The sequence below is a fragment of the Vidua macroura genome, chromosome 5 (assembly GCF_024509145.1).
Source record: "Vidua macroura isolate BioBank_ID:100142 chromosome 5, ASM2450914v1, whole genome shotgun sequence".
Classification (NCBI taxonomy): Eukaryota; Metazoa; Chordata; class Aves; order Passeriformes; family Viduidae; genus Vidua; species Vidua macroura.
In genome coordinates, this window is record NC_071575.1 from 18030836 (window position 1) to 18056156 (window position 25321).

Consider the following 25321-nt stretch of genomic DNA (forward strand, 5'->3'; position numbering starts at 1 on the left):
CTTTCCTTCACTCCTGCTTTGTTTGTTTTCTTTTCAATTTACTAATGTGTAATTTATGCTGGCAACCTGGCAGAATAATTAAAATGCCTGTGGTGGCAGAAGAACAAACATTTTTCATAACCACCCTACTGTATTAAAATGTGGAAGAGAAAGCAAGTATGAAAACATGATCTCAGAATAGATGCTCTCAGCATGTTTCTAAGGCAAGTATTGCCAATACACTTCACATGAGTTGTACAATAGGAATGTAATGGTATTTTTCATCATGAGGAGCATGAAAACCTTAATAGAATCAGGAATGTAGAAGCCACTATTTTACTTTTTTTTTTTTTCTAAATGTACCAAGTTTTCCTAACTTGCAGCTCTCTTATATGTTGCAATTTGACCAAAATGGTGCATATGCTGTTACTGGTCCTCTTAAGTAGTTCAGTATCCAGGAAATCATATTGTTAATAGCATGAAATTTAATTTAATTTCAACAACAATTAAGTGCTTATTTCACTTACTAGACATAGCTACCTTCCCTTAAATTAGGTTTTGTACCATCCTGTACCAGAATATGTTAAGATACTGACTTAAAAGGAAGTATAAATCTTGAATGTTAGCTTTGATATCAGATGCTCTTTACTTAAATATCAGTTAATTTTAAGAGAGAAATCTTAAAGCCTTTTTACAGTGGCATTGGCACTTACAGATGTCTGTGATGAACTAGGAATTATGCAACTTCTCTTTATTTAGTTAGTTGCTGGAAATACATGGTTTTACCAAAACTACGAAGCCCATTTCTTTTAGTTCTGTTAAGCAACTTATCTTGCCTTTTAACTTTGTGATTGGCTCAAAGAGGGGGGAGAAGGATTTGAAGAAAACTAGCAGATAGGTGGAAAAACAAATATATAATATTACAATTTATGTCTAAGAGAAATTCATAATTACTGTTGAATCAGCAAAACCAACAAAGGGAAGTAGTGGAATAAGTGCTTTGAGCAGACCTATTAGGTAAATAGCCTCAACTTCACTAATGTAATACAAATGTAATGGGTATGTTTAACTCTGTTCTTTTTTAGCCTTCTGTGTGTGTGTTAAATGTTCTATTCAGCAATGCTTTTAAAAATAAATATTTACTTAAAGAAACTAGAAATTGGAGCCTGGTGAAAGTGAACTTGTTAGTGCTGTAAAGAAGACTAGTAAAATTAGGGCTTGTGTGTTTGCAAGTCTTGTGTTTTTCTGCTATGCATGAGACATTAGATTTGGATCTACAAACAGTAGAATTTTTGCTGTCTTGAATAATTACAATGAAATTTTGTGTTGCAAAATTCTGTTTGTGAAATAATTAGTTCAGCTCTTTCCCTCTTATCCATCAAAGCACATGACATGTAATTATATCTAAATCACACCTTAAAGGAAAATGTGTGCTTTGTTTTAGCCTAACATTTATCCAGTTTGAACTCATCTGCTCCTTTAATGTTTGTGTTTCTCCAGTGGTCAAATTAACTTTAAAGTAACAGCAGTTTTCCAGATATTTGATGGTGTTTACCAGCAAGGACAAAACTAACCTGGTTAATTAAAAAGCTTTTCTTGTTGAACTCTTCTGAGAATGTGTCCCACTCTTTTTAGTTCAGTGATGAAAAGAAACTGATGAGCTCTCACCAGAACCTGCAAGATGTTACAGAAGATCAGCTTAGCCTGGCATCTATCCACTACATGCGGTCCCACTACCAAGAAGCTATTGATATCTACAAACGCATTCTGCTGGACAATCGGTGTGCATCTCTAAACCCTATTGGAGCATCTATGTTATTGGGGCCATTTAAATTCCAAATAGTTGCTTGGTTTCTGAAAATAGACATTTTCCATAACTGCTGTGTCCATTTCCCATCACAGAATGTGCACCAGTTGCAGCTCCTCAATTTTGTCCATTCAAAGTATTATTGAAAACCCCACATTTAAAAAGAAATCTGCTCTCTCTTGTTTTCTTTTTTGTGAAATTGTTGGTTAATTCATTCTGCTATCTTTTTTATTTTGTTACTTATTTCTTCTGAAATGATATATGGTTATGTACCTGCTTTGTCTTTTTATTTTTTCCCCTCTGATGGCCAGTCTTGGGACTTTGCTTGAATTACTGACTTCTCCTTCACCTCTTAGCCTTCCTTAGAAGGGTTCAGTTCTTGGGTTTTATGCAGAGTTCCTTGCATTCCTTTAAGTCTGAAATTATTTCCTTCTCTGTTTATCCTCTGTGACACTTGTCAGGTTTTTCTGTCATGTTCTGCAAATTTTTAGTTCAGAATTTAACAAGGAACAAATTGAATTCCTAAGTGGCTGGGAGTATTTTTAATAGAATAGAAACTGCTGTCCCAGAATACTGCTGTCTTTTGACACTATCTCCTCTTGAATGTTTCAGAGAAATCCATCATAATGCATATATCATGTAATGTTGGGAAAGAGATTTTAACCTCTACGTCCTGCAAAAACAATCACTCAAAGCTAAATGAGTAACCTTCATAACAATTATCCTTTTACTTAGTGTTTTTACAAATGCTTGTCTTTTTTCTGTCCAGTTCATCTGGCTTGACTGCTTGTAATAACAAGGATTTTTTGAAATAATTGTACTTGGTACAAACTTTTATGGGCACATTAAATGTCTTTGAGTGTATTGCTTAGAAAATCGTGTTCTGCCAGGCCAATTATGGTGCTCCTGTTCTGCACGCTTCCTTGGTGTGAAGTTGCCACTATTTCCCAGACCCGCAAACCAAAAGTTTTGTTGGTAATTCTTAAAAGCTGCAGTAGCTGCTGTGGAAAAAAATGCTCTGAATGTGTCCTAGCTGACAAACTAGAGAAGCCCTAAGTATTTCTCAGAAGCCCCAGTTTTGATGTGTTTGTAAAATATGTATAGATGTGAAAGCTTTCTTTTATTTTAATGTGCTGTAATGGGAAAATGCTAAACTATCTGGTGGGATTTAAAGGCTCTCTTTAATCCTCTTTCCTGCAGGGAATACCTGGCTCTGAATGTATATGTGGCCCTGTGCTATTACAAACTGGATTACTATGATGTATCACAGGAAGTGCTAGCTGTTTATCTTCAGCAAGTTCCTGACAGCACCATTGCTCTTAACCTTAAGGCTTGTAACCATTTCCGACTTTACAATGGAAAGGCTGCAGAGGTATCTATTGAACAGTCCTTCAACTCACCTTTATTTTAGTTTAAGATTCCATACATGTTTCTTTTCCTTTGTCTCAATCAGTAATGTTGATAATGGCTTTTACCTTGTCACTATGTTCTTATAGAAATGTCACCTATTTCAGTTTCCCTGGCATTAACCCATCTGTCCACATATGTGCACAGTGGTCTTTCCATTTTCCCTTTTGCTCTTGTGTTTATATGTACTACCCAATTGCTAAAAGAATTAGATAGAAGTGGGAAGGCAAAATCTTCTAGTAATCCAACACCAATGGAGATGTCTTGCTGTCAGCTTTGAAGCTAATTTGAAGCTCTACTTAGGCTTCAGTGCTTTTTTGGTTTTATGTTAAAATTTTGGAATATATGTAATTCCAGGCAGAGCTCAAAAACTTGACAGACAGTGCCTCATCATCTTTTGAGTTTGGCAAGGAGCTCATTAAGCACAATCTGGTAAGTAATGCATTTCTGGGATTTAATATGAACTGCAGTCATTTGTAGAGCTTTTAATGATGATTCCTAAAATGGAATATTTTGAAAAATTGCAGACTTAATTGAGTCTTTGCTGCCATATAAGTCCCATTCCAGGAATCCTACCAGTATAATGAATGTGCAATCAAGTGTATTTCCTTTTTTTCCTGGAATTTTTCCCTGACAGTTAGAGACTGTCAAGAAAATAATAATACTGTAGCTGTTAGTCATGAAGGCATATTAAAATAATGTATGTTGTGTAAGAGTACCTATGCTAGATATTTTGTAGAGCCCACTCAATAATAACACTGTAGATTAGTGTCTACAGGACAGGATGACCTGAACTCTATTTAGTACCAGAACAATTTGACTGGAATAAAGATAGCTCATGAAAATGGCCTTCATCCCAAAATTACTAAGCAGAGAGTTCTAGGAAAAAAGATGCTCATAAAACCAAAATACTTTTGTGTTCTGCAGTAAAAGAGTCAATAAGAGTAACTAATGGTTAATTTTCCTTTCAGTGGTATTATTATTTTGCTGAATAACTTGTAACAGTAGATTGCTCATGTTTAATGACAGGCATTATCATGGCATATACTTGCTTTATCATTTTTCAAGAGCAGTCATCACAAGCTAACACTTCTTTCTCAAAGAGTTAAAACTGCTTTCAAACTGGACTTTTTTAAGTTAGTGTTGTTTACTTTGTATGTTGGTATTTTTGCCAGTGCTTTATTGAATAAGTACATTAGATCTTGTTGGAGGAACTGTCATGTGAAACTGGAATATACCCAACTGCTCCTGATCATTTTAGGATCCTATGTCATTCTAAATAAATGTGGGGGTGTTAGCCAAATTTTTTTCATATGAAAACATCATCAGCAGTTTATAGTTTTGTATGTGTTCACTTCACTCAGACTATGTTATTCTTTTTAATTCTTGATATATAATGTCTCACTCTTTTGAGCTGCTAAAAGCTGAAATAAGTTAATCTTTAGGTATGCATTAAATACTTATATTTTTCAGAGTAGAGATTGTCACACTGTATAATTCTACAGCTACATTAAAGCAGGAATTAAACTAATGCCAGAGCCACTGACCTTTTCATACTGTTTATGTAGGAATTTAAGGATTAATTTCCTTGAATGAATTTATCATAGAAAAGATTCTGATACATGATTATCAATGTGCTGCTTTTCTCTGCAGGTGGTTTTCCGAGGAGGAGAAGGGGCTTTGCAAGTCCTACCTCCTCTGGTTGATGTTATTCCTGAGGCAAGACTGAATCTTGTGATTTACTATCTCCAGCAAGGTAAATACACCTTCCTCTGGCTCTTTCATAGCTTCAGGGATGACATTAATTCATCTTATCTCAACTTATTCAATGCTTTTTTTTCCTTTGCAGTAAAATGTAATTTATTTCACTTTCTGTTCCTTGTAAAATAGCGAAGTGAAAGTTCCCATGGCTTGCAGAGAAGGGCTATAAAACTGTGCACTCAAAAAAGCCTACTTCAGCAGAGTATTTGAATTTTTGGGTTGCAGGATGGGGATGGTAGCGTTTATTTGTTTCTAGTGAGGGTACCTCTCCTCTGCCTGAATATGTGAGAATGGTAGGCATATGTCCTGTAAAGGCAAGGACAACCATTTCTGTAAATATAGCACAAACAAAATATGAACCGAAGTGACTGTGAACAAGATATTTCATTAAAATCTACTTTACAATTCCTGAAGAATGCAAATAGGTAGCCAGAATCAGTTGGTAAGGATTTTCTACTTGTATCTCTCTTGTGTTTGCCAACTTCTTTGAATAATATCTGAGTTTTTCAGAGCTATTCCTATTCTCCCATTGTGTTCTTTTATTCAACAGTGGGTTGACTGGCTGTGTGATTCAAGGCAGGTCCAATTAGATAAAGCCTTGTCCAGACAAGCATGCAGTTAGAACTTCCTCTGTTCTACCTTGAATTCCCTGCCTTTCTTTCACTCTGTGGAACCTGTTTTCATCTACTCTATACCCTCTTATCAGTTAATTGTAGACAGTGATAAGATCTCCCCTGAGATCCTTCCTTCTCTGAAAGCTAAGCAAACTCAGTTCTCTCAGTTTCTCCTCAGTCCTCTTCCTGCCTTGGGACCCCTCAGGTGGGCTCACTCCAGTGTTTCAATGTCTGTCTTGATCCTCAGATCCCAAGCCTGGACACAGTACTCATGTGCAACTTCACAAGTGCCAAATAAAGAATTCCTTCCCTTGCTGTGATGGTTCCATTCATGCTAATATGATCCAGTGTGCCTCCTTTGCTGCAAGGCTGCGCTGTCTGCCAGATTGCCTTTTAGACAGTTGACTTGCTCAGGCACGTTTCAAACCAAGCAAGACTTGCATTTTGCCTCCATTGAAATTCATCAGATTTCTTTCAGCCCATTTTTTCACCCTACTGAGCTGCTTCTCAATATCTGGGAGCTTTCTTCGCAATCTTTTATCATTTACAGACTTGCTCAGAATACTCTATGCTATGATCTGGATCATTAATAAAAATAAGTTATTCAACAGTATCAGTCCCTGGGGCATTTGGTTAGTGATGAGCCACCTGTTGGGTTTTGTACAACTGGTCACTCTCCCTTGGTAGTCCAGCCAGTTTTCTATCCTCTTATAGTCTTACTTAGCCAGTCCTATCTTTCAAGTTTGTATGAGAGACCATTTCAAAGACATTGCTAAAGTCAAGGTATACAGCATCAACCTTTATCTCCTTATTCACACAACCAGTCACGCCTTGGATTAGTGAGTACATTTTGGCATTGGTAAATCCATGTCTGCTGTCCCCAGCCACCTTTCTGTCCAGTATTATTGTTATCAGTGTCACTATAGGCAATATTGATACTATTACCAATTATCTTGCACAACAGTATTGTTGATAATAATATATGTATCAAATTAAGTTCTACTTACATGGAAACAAAGTGCATCTCATGCATCAGTTAAAAATCAGTCTTGTTTACTCATATGCTGTTAACTTTGCAGTAATTTTCATTGGTTAGGTTCTTAACTTTACTGTGATATACAAAAGACTTGTGTACGGACAAGATCAAGGGGAATTTGGACTAAAACCTCATTTCTGGTTTGGCTAAGTTTTCATTTTTAAGTCTTGCTAGGGCAGCAACATTGGTTAGGAAAGTGAGAAATTCTTACTTCTAATGACTACAGCTGTCTCTCCAAAACTTAAAATGTCTCTGATAAATGTAGGGTTGTGCTGATGATACATGCTCTGAACTGGAATGATTGAAGCACAAACATGCATCCTGTTTTTTCAACTCTTCAGCAGAGTGACTTCTAACAGGGTTTAAGTTCAACTGGTATCCTGCTGTAATCTGCTGCCATGAGATTTGTTTGTCACTTCTGTTGGAGCCTGAAGAGCACAGTTCTGTGTTGATGGTCTATACTGTGTTGATAAAAATAAGGGTTACAGTCTTTTACAGTCTTTTTTTTTTTTTTTTTTTTTTTTTTTTTTTTTTTTGTGGTAGTGGTAGCCTGAGCTAGCCAAAAATATTAAGAAAAAAAAAAAAAAAAAAAGAAAAGCAAAGGTAATGCTGCCTTACTATGTGACTGTTCAAGGGAGTCAAGGTAAGAAAGCAGAGGTGATGGGTGGGAGCCTGGCAGCTCCAGTGCATATTGCCTTAAGTGGTTGCATGGATTGTATGTTCTAGTTGAAAAAAAAAAATTTATTTGATAAGGCTAATTTGTGTGGGCAGTTGGTGTAACGCTGTATTAACAAAATTTTGCCAGTAACAGAGGATCTTCACTAGGTTGATTTGCAAAGCCAACCATAGTGCCAATGTATTTTTTAATTCAGGGAAAGTTTAGGATCTATTCAGTTTATATAATTCTTGTGTGGAAATGAAGTTATTTATAGATTTCAAACTTCACATTTAGACTTCAATACTAGTAGTGCTTTTTCCTTTTTAATTAGGATCTGCTGGACAGATGCTGAAATATTGCTAAGGAAAAGATGAAGTTTCCCTACAGCATCATGTTACCCCGTTCTCTTTGAGGGCTAAATAAATATGCAAAAACAAAATACAGGAAGATGATGGATTTATTATTTTGACCTTGTGCAGTTGAGAAGTCAGCCATTGGATTATGAACAAAGGGGCCAAACCATCTCTGCTAGGAAAACTGTAGTAATAAAGAAGCTATTACTCACTCTGTATTTGTTATTTGAGTTCTAGAAAACTATCACCATTGTGATAGAAATGCACAATGATTTATAGTTAACCTTTCTCCTCCTGTCTAAATGGTTTATTTCTTAGTCTATGACTATCGGGGAATGTTGTAGAGGATGAGTGACTTGTTCTAATACAGTGTGCTATGGGTTGTCATGCATTCGAATGTCTGGCATTTCAGATGATGTGCAGGAGGCTTATAACCTGATTAAGGACCTGGAACCTACAGCTCCACAGGTAATTGGAAAATGATATCATGACACATAAAGACAGAGGTTATAAACTGATAAGAAATCTGCCATGTACAAAACCGGTATCCTGAGGACAGCTTGCTCCATTTCTACTCTTAAAACTCTTGTGTTTTCAGCCCTTCATGAACAATAAATTTAATGTGCATGCATAAAGTATTATATATGTGCCTATATGAGTACTTTAGCCTGTTTATTACTGTACCACCTGGGTTTAACTTAGAATACAGCTCTGTTGTGTGCTGCCTTGATTTTGGGAAATGGACCATTACTGCACAGATAAAAGCCCTCTTACAACTATAGCTGGTTGTCTGCCTGGTGTGGCTTTCATCCCTCGGACTTGCTAGCTGAAATGTTCCTATAGTTTGTCCTGAAGCCATTTCAATTAAAATTAGCTAGATTAGATTAAACAATTTTAATAAATGGTATTTTCTAATCCCATCACACTTTGGCTGCCATGAGTGAAGACTACAGTGTCCCTTGCCTGCTACTGTAATTTTCTTCTGTGGCTGTTCCAAAATCTTTAGTCTCTGATTTATTCCTCTTTGCTGTTTATTTTCCAAAGGTCACATAGCTGGGCATAAAAGAGACTTTTCATTAGTGTATGCAAGGAATTAGATGGAGAGAGGGAGGGAGGAAGGGAGGGAGGGAAAAGGAAAACCTCAAAAACACAGATCTGGTGATTCTGTACTGAGGAGTGAGGAGTGTCTTCTGATATCGCTTTACACTTGTTGCATTTTTCAGTATAGCAGAACTTACTTGAATGGTTTTCTGCACCTGTTGTTCCTATTGTAGGATATTGTCCCAATATACTTGGCTAATAATTCTTGATCACATTTTGAAATGAGAATCTTTCTGCTTTTTTGTTTTCCATTTCTCACTCACACTTTTAAAGAACTCCCTGCTAATACTTGCAAAACTACTTGTAAAACCTCCTTGAGTACTTCTCAAGTTTCTTCTTTGTCGTGATGCCTGTAGGATAATAATTTGGCCTCTGTAAGACGGTGTGCTAAAATGATTGCTTACTATCCTGGCTAGTATTCTCAGAATATTTCTTTACATACTGTTGTTGGTCTCTTGGTCTCTTGAAAGATGCCTCTCTTCTTCTGTGTTTACCTCTTTATCAGGAGTCCTGGTTTATCAGGAGTACCTACTAAAACAGATTTATAGATACAAGTCATAATTATAAGATTTTGTTAAGACAAAAGAGTCTGTTACATGCTGAGAAAAATTTGTTCAGAGAAAAATTAAACTATAGTTGTTTCTCATACTAGATGTTACAGGGTACTCAACTTCTGTTGCTAATTTCACTGGAGTAACATGACCACAGAGCACAAACACCATGAATTTTGCTGCAAGAATGTCAGTGGTTATCGTTAACCAATGTGCATATTTGAAAGGGGATCAGTGCTTTAGTATAACAATCATGCACTTCTTGGTGATGTGATGGTGAAGAGGGCATGAAAAGATGTTACCATGTTCCTCCTGGTGCATTGTCTTTGACCATAAGACTTAGCAGAAAACACAGCACCCCTTGGCATCTTAACATATTTAGTAGAAGGGACTACCTAGCAAGTAGAATGTATTTTGGGGGACGAAATTAGTACTGTGCTTAAGCACTACCACATTAACCAGCTACCTACTAAACTCAGTTGTAATAGAGTTGAATTAATGAAGAAAATCATGTACACGTAGGCTTTTATGTGTCTTCTGAAATCTTCACCATGTCTTCTTCTCTGATCCCTTTTACCTTTTTTTTTTTCAGGAGTACATCCTCAAAGGGGTGGTAAATGCAGCACTTGGACAAGAAATGGGCTCGGTGAGTAAAGCTCATGAGGTTCTCCAGCTTCCCCAACAACACAATGTGAACAGATCTGTAGAAACTGGAATGCAGTGAAAGAGGCAGTCATTTCTTATTTAGACTGCAGGATTTCTAAGTCTCTTAACCTCCTGTACAATAATCAGTCCAGAATGAGTGAAATGCAAATTTCTGTTGCTGGTCTTGATAGTAAATCAAGATGAATTTAATTTCTCTATCCTGTTTCCAAAATCCCTGTTTGCTTTGTACAGTGTTCTTCTTTATCTAGACACATAGAATGACACATTTACCTTGTCTGTTTTTGCTTCAGCCCTCGTTTATCTGTTAGTTGCTCCCTAAGTGTTCCTTTTTCATTGTGTATTGTAGCATCAACCCTGTAACTCATCTTGGATTTCTTTTTTACTCTTCTTCCAGAGAGATCATCTGAAAATTGCTCAACAGTTCTTCCAGTTGGTGGGGGAATCAGCCAGTGAATGTGGTATGTTTCAAATGTTCTTTTTCCATTAAGTAAGCCATCTTAAAATATCCAAATATATACCATCATATCTGTGTCTAACTGCTGTCTGTTAGCAGGAATATTGCTAGGCTCTTGTTTCTATAGGATGAGTTTCAAAAAGTCTAAAACAAATTTGAAAGTTTAAAGTAGAAGTCTCGATTCCAAACCTTACTGTATGACTTCATCTGGAAAAGAGGCTGTACTGCAAACTGCAAGTCTTCATGAGAGACTCTGTGGCAGCTTGCCTTTGCCTAATAATCCCATTACAGAAACAGAAGACCCCAGCCTAATTAATTAGATGAAGTGAGCGGCTGAAACCTCACAGGCAGAAATACCCAGGTACAAATCTCGGACCACTAATGAAAGCCTGTCAAGTACATAGAGTCCTAGCATGGAGCGTGCTCTGAAACTGAGAGTTATAAAAATGTAAAGAGGACTTTGGCTACAGGGATAAATGGAAGCTCTGGGACTAACTTCTTGCTTCAATAAGAGAGGAAAAAAAAGGCATTATAACCCACCCTCCACCATGCCCCAAAACCAGTACAGTTTCAATATTTAGTTTTATTTACTCAATAATGGACCAAACCAAGTTCTTATTTTATCTTCTCTTTGCCAAAACCAAAAATCCCAAATGAAAAAACGTCAGTAGTTGTAACATAGAAATTCAGACTAAATGGGGCTTGCCAGTTTCCTTTGTAGGCATTTTCACTTAGTATTGTTTCTTTAGGTGGGTAACTTGTGCATGTTTATGGTACAGACAGCTCATGGTCCTCAGAGAGTGAATGCTGTTTCCTGTGTCCATGGTGACTAAAGAGAAGGAGCTCCAGAGACAGAGTGGCATCACTGATGAAAGAAATACCCAGAAATAATGTTAAGCCATTCTATTCTGTTCCTCTTGCAGCCCTGGTACTATTGAGGTCATGCATCAGAGAATTTCATGTTGCAAGGCTGGAAGTGGTTCCATAGATGAAATTTCCCTTACTCATTCCTTTTGCATTGAATCTGTCTCTTCAGAGTTGGGATCCCAGCAAACAGGAAGAAACAATATGAACTATAGCAGTGGAGGACTCGGTTAGTGGGAACATCTTAATGCCTATAGCAGTCATGCAGGTGTGATGAGTGACAAGAGCACAAATGGATAAAAATAATACAGAGATAGTCGGGGAAAAGATAGGTAAGGATTTCTTGTGAAGATACAGCCCAGAATTGAAATTATTAGGAAGCCAAAAGTCTGAATTTTACTGTGAAATACTTTTAAACTCGCATGCAAAATAAAGATAGAGAAGCTGAGACTTCAGCCTTTCAATGGCTGGGGCAGGGGGAATGGCAACAGAAATGTAGTACACTTAGGAAGGTGGATTACTTGAAAAAAACGAGCCTATGGGAAGGATTGGTTCCAATCCAGAGGTAAAAGGAAGCATCAGTACTGTGAGCATCTTACCCTTATGGTACTGTTTTGTCATCTTCTTAAAAGTTTGTAGGAAGAAGCTGCCATAGAGAAGAGCACACAGTTATGGGTAATTCCTTTAAAGGTAAAATAGTTTGAGGGGTTTTGTTTAACCTCAAATGAGTAACAGATTGAGATCATCAAATTGTACATAGGAAATAGAGGAGGCACAGTTCTGTCTAGGTAGGATATAACAAAAAACCAAGGACATGAAGCCCAAGTATGTAAGTATTTATATATAAATATTAGATGCTTTTAAAGAAGTTGGATCAAGTGGAATGCCTGATTTTAGGAGAGGAAGCTAAAAACTAAAATATTTTTTAATGTGATAGGAGGAAGGTAACATGTAGGATGTTGTTCCTATTTAATGTACAATAGGGATTGTACATTAAATAAACACAAGTTGTACATAAATATAGATAAATAGATTATGCCAGTGGAAAAGTGGTTCTAAATATTATAGAAAACTTCTCTCAAAATAAATATCTTTTCTTTATCAGTGAGTAAAATAATATTATTTTCAATTATATGTTTAGATAGGCAACTCACCATATTGAAGCCAAATTATTCACCAGCCAGCATGGACAGGAACAGTGGCGTATTAAACAGGTTACAGATTTTATATAGGAAGATAAATAATAGTTGGAGACTTTTGTTCTGCCCATATTGACCTAATAAATGCAATTACATGGCGTAATAAACAGCATGAACTTTTTGTTTCTATCTTTTTTAGAGAAAGCACAAGTGAACAGGTAACTCTGGACCGATATTGAATTACATAGCACCTGAGTTGAAATTTTATTATGAAATGACAATTGTACTACAGTCATCTGAGTATAATCAAATTCAAAATCTGCAAATACCTCAAAAAATGCCCACTGTACTAATCCTAAGAGAAGCTGCATAATAACCTTTCTCATTTCTAGCAGAAAATTAGAAAATTTACAGGGGAATAGGAGTGAAAAGGATAAAATGCACCTGATTGAACACTTGAAAGAACCTTTTGTTTTCTAAAGAAAGGGCTTGTATTCATAATTAATGAGCTATAGGAGACAAATAATGACACGAGTAGGTTTGCCAATGGTACAAAATTACCCATAGTAGTACAAATAAAAGCTTCCACAATGATGAAAGATGTGAAAGACTATATAAGACTGGGTAATAATATGCAAATTAAATTTAGCAAAATTATTGGAAAAGTTGAAGAGGATCTTAAGAATTGATGAGGAAAGAGAAAACAAAAATAATTATTGTCATTGTATACAGATGTGATTCTTTTCCTTGAATACTGTCTACAATTCTGGTTCTTACATTTATTTTAAAAAATGGTAGATCAAAAAAGGATACAATAAATACAGCAAGGATGATCAAAGAAAGGCGACAGATTCTTTAAGTGAAAATGAGAGATTAAGTAAAGCAGAATACATGGGCTGAAAATGATGACTGAGTTTGATTATGTACATCATAAATGACAAGGAAAAGAGAAATAGAGAAGAATTATTTACTGTACAATACAAAAATCCAAGCACATTGACATAAATTATCACTTAAGACAATTAAAATAAACAGCATTAACTACTTTTTCACATAACACAACTTATTTGATGGAGAAACTTGTGAGAACCAGAATGTATAAAAAAAATGTTGTAGATGAAAAGGCCGTTGGCTGTTTAACACAATTTTTCAGCAGTGATTAAGTCCTCAGTGTTGTTGAAAGCTGGGATAAAATTTAGCAGAAGTGCCATCACATACCACAGTATGTATTACATGTAAAATTAGAATATCTCCTTTCTATAGCTGTATATTCTTACCCAGCAACCTCTGAACTAGACAAACCTTGGATCCAATATAATAGTTCTTGTGTTTTTAGGTAACTTAGCATATTAGCCACTATGTTGAATACTTGTGGTTATTTGTTTTGCTGGATTTAGAACAGAGAACAGAATTCTTGCTGGTTTTATACTTGAGCTTTTCCTAAGTAGCCAGCCATGCTGTTCAAGTGTGTACATCATGCTTCAGCACTTCCCATCCAGCTAGTCCTTCCAAGGACCTGTGAGGTCTTTATCAAGTTGCTTAACTGCTTTGCAGATTTATAATACAGAAGTAGGTAATTTTTTGCTAGAGTAAGGAAATCCTTTGCTGTTTCTTTCTTGCAACTGGGCCTATGTTCCAGTTTTGCCTGGGATGGACTTAAATTTCTTCTTAGAGAATGGTACAGTGCTGCATTTTGAATGTCATATGAGAATAAAGTTAGTAACTCAGTGATGTTTTAGTTGTTACAAAGTCAAGGACTTTCCAGTTTCCCATGCTCTGCCAGTGAGGAGCTGCACGAGAAGTTGGGAGGGAGCATGGCCCAGACAGCTGATTTGAATGAGCCAAAGGGTTATTTCATACCATAGAAAACCATGCTCAGTACATGAACCATGGGGACTTGGCTGGGAGGGGCTTAATGTGGTCTGGAGAGGAGCTGGGTTGGTGGTGAGCAATTGTATTCTGGGTAATTTGTTTCTCCTGAGTTTTATTCCTCTCTCTCTCGCTCTCTCTCCCCTTTTCATTACTATTATTATTAATAATAATATTTTATTTCAGTTATCAATCTATTCTTATCTCAACCCACAAACTTTACTTTTTTTTAGGGGGCAGGAGGGTGTAGTGAACAAGCAGCTGAATGGTACTTAGTTGCCAGCTGGGGTTAAACCACAGCAGTCTACAAGACTTCTTCTTTTAATGTGGGTTATCAAAAAATAATGGATTAAAATGAAGATGTGGAATATTTTTCTGACTTGTTTTTATTAACTGTAGAAATCCCATTGACTGCATTAAGAAAAGCAGCAACAGGAGTTTAGGAGGAACACAGTGTCATTTATTTGTAAAGTCATTTGTAGTCATCAATTAAGCCCTTTGCTTTTCTTAATTAGATCTCTGCCTTGGAGGTTCAAGGAACATGGAGTAAGCGGAATTAATGTGCAAGTCATTTCCATTAAATGTACACATTTTATCTCATGTTGGATGTTGTGCACTTTAACAGGGGACAGACAAAACAAAAACTAAAAAGCATCCAAGAAGCACTTGGATTGTAGGAGTCAATATTCATTCTCTAGCAGCAGACATACCACCCGAACAACAGCTTGTTTTTTTTTAAGCTTGATAAAAATTTTAAGCTTGATTTTTTTAAGCTTGATAAAAATTCTTAATTCTAATGTCGTGAAATGGAGCAGACATTATGAAGGAGGATATAAGTAGATTTTTGTAGCTAGTTCTCATACTCTTCTACTAGGGTCTCATCTGGATGGGAAATTAAACAGATCAGATTTCTTTTAAGGAGGAAATGGGGCAAGAGGAACATCAGTGAAAACAAATTAACATTCCCAATAAATGCAGTGCTCCTGGTGCTTAGCATAAGTCTTACAAACTACCCAAAACCACTGAAAGTATAATTAAAAAGAGCATCCCATTTATTTTCAGTGGTCTTCTTTTAGGACCACCTCAGACATATTTGATATGTTGGGTGAGAGGAATGAAATATTTCTTCTGAACTATATGCAGTCTTTTCTTTGAGGTTCTCTTAAGTCACCCTAAGTAATTTTTTCAAGTGATTTTTTTCAAATTTTTCCTGTTTCTGCACGAGCCATGTGGGGTGAATTAGAAAATTCTAGTTTTTCTGTCACTAGGTAGTATTCATTGCTGAGTTGTATGAGATACATAGATGTTTTACTTGCTTGTTTTTTTTTTCTTAATGGAATCTTTCGGTAAAATATATGGGGGATGGGATAATAAAACTTTTTGCCAAAATGTGAACATGAGAATGAATACTAAAATTCAGAAACACTCAAATTGTTTATGGGAATATTGTGTTTCTAATATTTTGTTACTGTGATTCATTTTTGCTAAAAATGCATTCTCAGTTTTAAGTCTTTTTTGCATGTTTTACATTTTTGAAATTTTGTTCAAAATAAATTGTGATTTTATGAACTTCAGAAATCAAATTTCAGAGAAAAGGGGCATTTTTGACTTATCTCTAGTCTTGTTAATCAATGTTTCTTGGCTCTTTTTTATAAAACTGTTTCTGTTATCGTCTGGTAAAGGCATATATTTGTCATGAAAACTATACCTGCATGTAAAAAAAGACAGATAAATATACAGGCCAGTTGCTGCTCCCAAGTGAACAGGTTATTTCACAAAAAACCAAATAATCTTCTGAAGTTAGAGAACTGAATGGTATGGTTCAGACATAGATAAGGATTGAATGTCTCTATATGGAAATGACAGGGCATCCAAGATCAGTATATCCTAATGCTAAAAGATAAAAAATGAGACTATTTTGCTTTCCTATGAAATGTATTTTGACATCTTATATAGTGCTTTCCAGGAATAATTACTACCTATTATATTTAAAGGAGAATATACAGTTTTCCAGTTGAATGCTCAATTTTGTGTGGTGGTATGGAGTCAAAATACTGGTCTTTTGTTACATGAAATTTCTTTATATAGAGAAGTTATTTTAATTTTTTGATGTGGATGGATTGATGGTAGCCAATAGTCAGGAGCAGATTACCTCAGGGATATTGGTGGCCTTAGGATCTTATCCCTTGTCACCTTTCCAAACTGCACAGAGCAGCATCCTCTCTAACGATCACTTGATGTAGTGGAATAGCAGTGATTTGATATCACTTCCATTTAGACCTTCCCAGCTGCTACCTGAATTCATCCATGTCTGCTAGCTGGGTCTTAGAAAAATTAGTCCTAGTAAGCTTACTTCAGAATATTTTAAAAAGCTTTGAGATGGTTTTCAATAACACAGCTTGCAATGTCAGAGTAGGTGATAGCATAATATGGTTGCAACAAAGTTATGATGGCATTGGTAGCAGCAAAGTTGAGTGATGCTCATTCTAACTGATGTGTCTAACTTATTTATGGCTTTACCTCTTGTGAGCAATGTGGTAATACACATGCATGGACATTAATTTCCATACTGTCTGATATCTTTAGTATTTTACCTGTTCCTGTATATTAATTCTTTTTTTATAACAATATTTTCAGTATAGCAAGTTTACTCTCTAACTCAAACTAAAATTAAAATATGTAGAGTTTCTTTGTCAAGGATAACTGAAAAACATAATTTTAAAGAAAGAAGGCTAATGGTGTAAGAATAGCAAACTCAGGCTTTGTATAAAGGTTCATTTCCTAAAAGTAAGAATAATTAATGGTAAAATTATACTATGTAAATTGTGTCATGGAAAAGACCTGTTAGGTAAAATTGTTATTTGTCTCTGTAGAGTTTGTTGTTGAACAAAGTCTTGTAAAAGTTATTGGATACTGTAGAGAGAGTTGACAAGATGAACAATTTTTTTTTCTTAACCTCCAGTATGGTCCTTTGCCTGAAAAGGCAAGCTACACTATTTTTAGAAACTAGCTGCTTTCAGAGGTGCCAGCAATCTTGGCAGTGATTCCCATTACCATGTGTTTTTAAATTCTACAAATTTGCATTTCTCTTTTGAATTTTAGATACCATTCCGGGGAGACAGTGCATGTCCTCCTGCTTCTTTCTTCTTAGACAATTTCCTAATGTCCTAATTTACCTCAACTCAATCAAGGTTAGTATTATTATTATTTAGTGCTGGTAGTACTGTAATGTATGGCATCACTACTTTTAGACTGTACTATGTGAGACACAATGGAAACATAAAAAGATACAGAAACAAATCAGTAAAAATAAAGCACAGGAGTGAAAGCGGGACATAAGTGCTCAGTACAGTAAATGGATTAAAATGTAAAGAAGCAATTTAGAAAATAGTACCATGCAGCATGGTGGACTTATCACACTTAATCTAATCATTATCAGGCTTTCTGGTGGCATCACAGAAGGTAAGAAATATAATTAAAGGAAGACAATGAAAAAAAAAGTGAATATTTATGGGGTGGGCAGCACAGAGGAAAAAAACCCAAATGTTTTCTTAAGACTTATCAAGTGAGTGATGGAGATTATTGTCACTGGTTAATACTTACGGGCAACATTTTAGTGAACAAGAGTGTCTAAGGAAGGTAGGACACGAAGGACTCTGAAAGGAATAACATTTACATTTTACAGGGAAAGCAGTCACTGAAGGGCTAAAATAGGGCATTATTACCAAAGCAGTAAGTTAGGAATGTTATTTTTGCAGAAGTTGTGTGAGTACCCTGCAGGCAATGTTGCATTTTTCAAAATAAGAGAAGCTTGAAGTCAACATCGCGCATTATCAGATCAGTGAATAGAATGGGTATAACTTACAGATACACAGTTGAAGTCAGATGTGAGGAAAGAGGAAGGCTGGAGTGGGATTATGGATTAAATTATTACAGTCTTGTTCTACTGGCTTGAAACTAGAGTTGAAACAACTCTGTGTTTAGTAGAAAGAGGAATGAGAATCTTAAATTATTAAAAGAATTGGGAGATACACAAGATGAGATACACTACTTATAACTACAATGTTATAATGATTACAAGATCTAAAGAAAAACATGTGGTTGTAATGGTGCCCAAAAGCAGCTGGTGAGTGAAAAATGGTGAAGGTGTAGTGATTTTAAACTTCGTCTGGAAGGAGACTTTTGAAGAAATCCCAGTGGCTTTAGCCACTGGAATGGCTCCAGTGTAGTGGAATGAAGAGATACACCACCACCACTCCAAACTGGAGTATGTGTGTAATTGAAAAAAAGGAAATTAACAGTAAGAATTGCTTTGCCTTACTTGAGCCATTTAAAAGTTGGATTTCTAGTTAGAGCTGGTCATCTCGTCTCAGTTTATTGCCAATGGGTATAGATGGTAATTTCCAGATAATTAATTCTGTGTATTTCTTACATTTATAGTGGAATTAACTCCTCCACAGATATACTCAGCTCTTTCCATTTCCTTGAAAAGGTTCTTAAACAACTAGTTTTAAACTGAAAAGGTCAAAGTTAAATGTGATTACAAACCACTTCCAATGTATATGGGACAAAAATTTACTGCCTAGTACAACTTTTCTTTCTTGTTCCTTTTGAAGTAATTGATCATTCTCATAATTTTTCAGCTGAGACTAGCCATGCTCAGATTTACTTAAACCATTTCCCTTCTTTATAGGTCACAGGAATGCAAAAATAATTATTTCTGTACCATGTTATAGGCAAGGTGTACATGGATTTACTTTTGTGTTTCATTCACAGGAATAAACTTCAGTTGAATCTCTGCAGCTCTTAAAATAGAGCTTGCCCTCTGTGAAGATTATTTGCTTGGTATTCTCTCAAGAAACACTGTTTTCATCCATGATCAATTAAAACTGCTTTAGGCATAAGAAAGCCTCAGAGGACATAAATGTATTGCCAGCTGCCCTGAGGGTGACATTGTAACACTGTCAGGGATTAACTGAGTGAAAAACAACCTGATTCAGGCTCTGCTGAGTTGTGGCCACAATGGGAATTCTTCATTTTTAAGCTGGGTATCAGAGTATCTCATTGAAATGGACATCACTCAGAGGACAGTTGGTTTTATGAAAACATTGAAGATCTCTAAAAAGACCTCAGAAGGGTAAAGTCCAGTACATACAATGTGGTTAAAAAAAAAAAATTAGCTGCTGTAAATGTGTTGTATTATCAGCAGGACTTGTTAATTTCTCCTGGTTTTGGTTTTCCAGTAGGTCTGGTCTCTAACACTTATATGGCCAGGACAGATTGACACATTTTTTGAGTTTGGTTGTTGACAAAGGTTCTTCTCCATTTTAATTAAAAAAATACAATGGCATCTACTTAAACAGAAGAAAGCATTCATGCAGTAAAACTAGCATCTGGCTCACCAGCTTTGCTTAACCTGGGACTTATGCTGATTCACATGAAACTACTGTTAAGAAAGAATCCAGTAAAGTGTCGTAATCTTCATATAGTGAAACCCATAGTTAGTTCACCATAAGGGCACTGAAATGTTTTCACAAACTGAGCTTAAGGTTCACCCCAATTGGTTCATCCTCCTGCTGTCACACAGCTCGCTGTATTTGCTGGCTTGTGTACGCTACCATAGACTGTTTGGGTGGAACCTGGGCATCTGGCAAATAGTGGTAATCCCTCACCTTTCCTTTCAAGGCACTAGCTTGATGTGTGTGGGTGAACTAAATCAGTACCCTTTGTAGATTGCCTGTGACAGTGAAAGGAAGAGGTTCCTCAGTGTCCCTACATCATGAAAGAAGATACTACTGGGAAAGGGATTTGTGCCTTGCTTCGTTTACCTTTTGTGCAGTCCCAACTATGCTTTTTGCCTCCTCCTCACTCTAAAGAGGGGAAAAAAAACCAAAAGTTTGATCTTCCTACACAAGTTACATTTCCTTTATAAATGTTGTATAAGGAAAAACATTTCTCTTCCCTACACCTTGCTGTTAAGCACACAGAGATGCTTTCTTGCAGTAATTATATTGGATAAACCACCTATTTTTCCATGCTCTCTCGTAAGCACTGCACGGATGCTGGGCAGGGATCCTCAATCCCATTCATGCTTACAGCTGATATTGTGTTCTATCTTACCTCTGCCAGCTCTACTGGTCTGGCAGTGTGGGACAGTGCTGAATGTAGAACACAGCTGACTTTTGGTCATCTGAGTTATACTTCAGTCTGACTGTGATCAGGTCAACCCCAAATAGCAGCCTAACCAGTACCTTGAGTTACATTTACTGCTTTGACCCATGTAGCTTTTCAGAGAAGATAAAGCTAGTTGAATCTGATGGATCCTAAACCAGATGTTTCACATCCAGTGTTATGGGAGGGAAAAACTCAGCGTTGCGCTTCAACTAGAGAGAAGGGTACCTTTAAGCAAGGCTTGCTTAAAGAAGTGCTGTTACCTGGTGTGCTGCCTGCTACAGCTCAGTACTGTGGCTTCACCTCCATCATGAGACTCAGTTTGTCAGATTAGCATCCATCACATAACCAGATGCACAGGATCTCTTGATAAAACTTGACAAGTCTTGGAAGAACAAACTGTTTTGTTTGTCTTAAACTGCCTTTAAGATTCAAGGAAGTCAACTGCCTATTTACCCACCCTAGGGGTGAAATAAGTGCTTGGGAAGTGAAAGAGACCATGGCAGCACAGCATGTCTTCACATGCCCCAAGTGAAAATTATACCCACAAAAGCTGCCACTGCAATTTTAAGCTTGGAACATTTTCCAGATCTCTCATAGTTAATATTGTGGAATGTTGCAGCAGTGTTTGTAGTCATGAATGTAGGATGGAAAAGCTAGTCCATAATTTTTCTGCCCACTGTTTATAAATACCGTATGTTCCTAATGTGGGATTTTCTTTTCCTTCCCATTGTCTTCTTTATATGGTCTGACTCAGATTGAGGCAGGGGGGATGTATTTTTAATGTTGTTTTATCATGGGAGGAGGTTTTTTTGTTGTATTTATTTGGGGTTTGTCCATATTTTTCAGAGTTACTTCTACAACAATGACACTTTTAACTTCAACTATGCCCAAGCCAAAGCTGCAATGGGCAATTTTAGTGAAGCTGAAGAGGTATGTATTTATTTTCTTTGAAAAAAAAAAAGCAATGGAAACATTTTCCCCATATTCCCTTCTTTCCTTCCTTTTCTTCACCCAGAACTTCATGTTGGTTGAAAATAAGCAGGTTCTGTGGAACATCTTCTTCCTCTTCTTAAGGGAACTGCAACTCTCAGCACTATTCAGAAAAGATTATCTTGCTAATCTTGTAATGTGAGGTATACAGGGAGTCATGCTGTTTGTGGTGCATCACAAGAGTGCTTGCAGCTACCTCTAATTGATCAAAGAATGGCCTCTTAATCAGATTTTCTAAGCTTTGTCTGGCATCCCAGGCACTCTTTTTGTTCAGACTGAGTAGGGCATGATAAGTAAAAGACACTGAATAGTTAAGAGCTTCTAGATGTCCCTAGAAATTTGTGTTAAAAAAAAAAAATCTTCCTCTGGGATATGTGGGAGGGAAAGAGGAAGCGCTCACTATCTTATTCAGCAGCATTCATATGCAGCTGGAAGAGATTAACTTCTACACCCAGTACTTTTTTATGTCTGTGCAGCAGAAACTTAATTACAACTAAAATATGCAAAAGCAAATAGCTATTATGAAGGTGGAAGCAACATTTTCCACAAGACCAGAAAAGAAGACAAGCCACAAAAATCCCACACCACATAGTCTAAAGTGAATCATATAGGTTTGGTTGGTTTGGGGTTTATGTTTTGTTTTGTTTTTCCAGTCTTTCTAACTTTTTAATTATCCAGGTTTGTCAACAATAGAGCCCCCTTGGCTTTACAACTTGTCTCTCCCCCCCCAACCCAACCCTCCCATCCAGCACCCTCACCCCTTCATTTCTGTGACCTGAAATTGCATCTTTCTTTAAAAAAAAAATCCAAGATTGTAAGGAAGATGGATATATATTTCAATTCAACAAGCTTTCAATTCACTTAGCCTCCTGAAAATCTTTCAAAACTATGCTAGCAGGCTATGCTGATTCCTGAAACTCCATAAAAATGATAATGCTATAAGTAAGTTTTAGCAGCAACTAGGCAATAAAGAAACACAAATTTGTAAACTCCTATTAAACTACATTTTTCCTCTTATGTTTTTAGAAGCTGTTCTATAGTAATTTGTGTTATATAGGTGATGCATTTAAATACCAGAATTATATAATTACATTGATTCATCTGGCCTCATGTTTGATCTTGGGTTGTGATGACAGTTCCATATAAAGCTCAGTCTTCCCCAGTGTCTCATAAACTTGTAAAACACCTACATGTAGCACTTACTAAGTTATTTAAAAGCATACGTCCCTGGACATAATAAAATAAAACATATGATAAAGTGCTACTTACAGTGATAATGCTGAATTCTTCCCTATTACTCCTTCTCCTCCCCCTCTAAATTAGGGGATCAGCAACGTTTAAGCAATACAAATGTCGGTAATTTGTGTAACTCACTGTTCCAGTACATGCATCTATTCCTGTAAAGATATTTTGATTTTTGCCAGTAGCATCCAGCATAGTTACAAATATACTTGAGAGAGGCATAAATGGCTTTTTTTTTTCTTTGAGCAAAGCCAGAGTACATTTTAAAATGTCTAACTTCCCCCACACATCCCTTTTTATGCAGAATGTAACAAACCTGTATTTGTACAGTAAAGTACAAAAGATGGATGCTTTGCCTGAAAATCTTACTGAAACCAAAATTGTTAGAAATGGCTTATTTCAGACCTGGAACGATCTGACATGTATGGAAGGAAAGTCTCATCTATATGTGAAACTTGTAGTATTTCCAGAAGATGCTAATACAATTGCTTGCATTGCTTTCTAAACAAACACATTCCAAATAGCTTTTCCCACAGGCCCAGTGTTCCTTTGTGCTGTTTGTGTTGCATGGCCACCCACTGGTGCTTGTTCAGGGCAGGCCGCACCCTCTGCACAGCTTGGTGTTCTGAAGCTGCACAAGTCCCTTGACAAACAGGGCACTGTGTGAATCCTCCTACTCCACAAAGAGGGATGCCCCCTACACTGCAATTGCATACCCATACTCTTCTCATGAGCAGTTGTTTGTGTGACTTAAACCTTATCTGTGTGTTGAAATGAGGAAGGTTTGCCTTCTGTTTGTCTAAAAGTACATGCGTGTATAATCTTTTATTTTCCTTCTTCCTGCAGGTGTTCCTTTTGATCCAGAGTGAGAAGATAAAAAGTGATTTTGTTTACCTTAGCTGGCTGGCTCGCTGCTGTGAGTCACTTTACTTTCAGCATTGCAGAATACAGATCCGTCCTCTCTTGCATCAGTCTTGGCAATCCACTCTCCTAATTGAATTTAATGTTGTAGGTGGTTTTAGGACTATGAAAGTGAAAAGCTGATTGCACTAGTTATAGTGTGGGTGGTTATGGCACCTTTCATACCTCTGGCTTTTATAAGCAATTACTGCTTCAGTGCAATGCTGTTATAGTACTGTCAATACAGCTTTGTCCTGACCAGTGACCCTTTTTCTTCTCAATTGTCGACTCAATTGCTTGAGTGAAGACTTTCTGTCTTAAAAGACTGAGTTACAACTCTAAAATGTTCAGAGTAAAACACAAAACAGAAGCATACATACTGGGTCAGGCTCAAGGGTCTGTCTGCCTTCAAGGTTAGCCACTGTCAGATGTCTAGGGAAGAGAGGAATCAGGCAAGCATATACAGTATTTTTCTTCCTACCATGTTACTCTACATGTTGTCAAAACTCCTGTGCCTGAGGGATATTCTTATAATCTCCAGCATGTGTTTTTCTTCCAAAAACTCTTAGAAGAGTCCTTTCCTTGAATTTCCTTGAATCCAGGAAACTTTTGCTGTGTTTAATATTCTATGGCAAATCTTATTTACTTTTATTTACCAGTTTTTAAAACACTGCAGAGCACACCTTGGTACACAGCTGCAGTGCCACATACAAAATAGTATAGAAGTGGGTTTTTCTAAGGACTCAAGTCTGAGACTCCTTAGGCTAATTCATTTTCCTTACAGTGCCTCAATACGAAAATGTTTTCTTATCAGACCACTTTCAGCAGTTATACCTGAAATGTAAATATGTATGCTTTGGGATGTTATGCCATATTGCAGATGGAGTGAACATCTCCTGACATGGTCTTTCCAGACAGGCACATCACACATAGGGATGCCTATCTATGACTCTGTTTTAGGATGTGCCAGTTTATTTCCTTTTTAATTAAGCTGCAGTACCAGATTGTGTTTGAGTGTTTTATATATGAATGTTTTATTTGAATTTTTTATGGGAATGATGAATATAGTTATCTTTTTGTGTCAAGTATGTAAATTACTAACAGATCACATTGTAATACATTAATGTCAGAGTACAATTAGGGATTGAGTAGTAAACAATTCAATGCTGAAATATTTCCAAGGGGCAAAAAGTACAGAGATACATCCTTTTGCATAACAGAATGTAATTTTTTGTTTAGTATTATAGTACTATTTATACCAAATTCTTCTTTAAGATAAGGTCAAAAAATATTGGGTTAGCACAGAACTGCATTGCTGTAGGTAGATTGGTGTTGGAAATTGAGAACTGGCTGTTTACCACTGTATATGGTATTTGGAACTGATGAGAGATAAATCAAATTTGATGTCTTGCTGCCTCCTAAATGAGAAGAGTCTTTAAATTCTGTGATTTGGTGTTATGTGTTTATTGTTGATTACCACCCATTCTACTTGCAATATAAGTATAGACACAATGGACACAGATATAACTCTTTTGAAAAAGCACAAGAGTGATCCTTATGTGAATAGCCAGGTACTCTCAGAGCAGCTGTTAAGGTTTGAAAAAGAAAGGAAAACTTATTTTAATTTTCTTTTCTCCCAGTGTTTGAATGAACCTGGAATTATGAATACCAACCATAGATTCAAGAGAATGGCTTCTTATTGCCAAGAAATAGAACCTTTGTGTTTAAACACCCTAGTAGAATTTCTACTCATTGA

The 25321-nt window shown here is 36.5% G+C and overlaps 1 protein-coding gene across 6 annotated transcripts in view; it reads left to right on the top strand.

Moving 5' to 3' along the window:
• IFT56 (intraflagellar transport 56) overlaps positions 1-25321 on the top strand; it is a 45758-nt gene that overhangs the window by 15610 nt on the left and 4827 nt on the right. For 3 of the 6 annotated variants that reach the window (XM_053978859.1, XM_053978860.1, XM_053978861.1), the window contains 10 exons: positions 1615-1760; positions 2987-3158; positions 3551-3625; positions 4847-4949; positions 8028-8083; positions 9860-9913; positions 10328-10391; positions 17362-17450; positions 21280-21363; positions 23512-23581. In XM_053978859.1, the coding sequence (XP_053834834.1) occupies positions 1615-1760; positions 2987-3158; positions 3551-3625; positions 4847-4949; positions 8028-8083; positions 9860-9913; positions 10328-10391; positions 17362-17450; positions 21280-21363; positions 23512-23581 (913 nt within the window). Of the gene's footprint in view, positions 1-81; positions 204-1614; positions 1761-2986; positions 3159-3550; positions 3626-4846; positions 4950-7593; positions 7780-8027; positions 8084-9859; positions 9914-10327; positions 10392-11425; positions 11505-17361; positions 17451-21279; positions 21364-23511; positions 23582-25321 lie in introns of those variants that run through there. The other 3 variants (XM_053978862.1, XM_053978863.1, XM_053978864.1) reach the window with 3 other exon arrangements.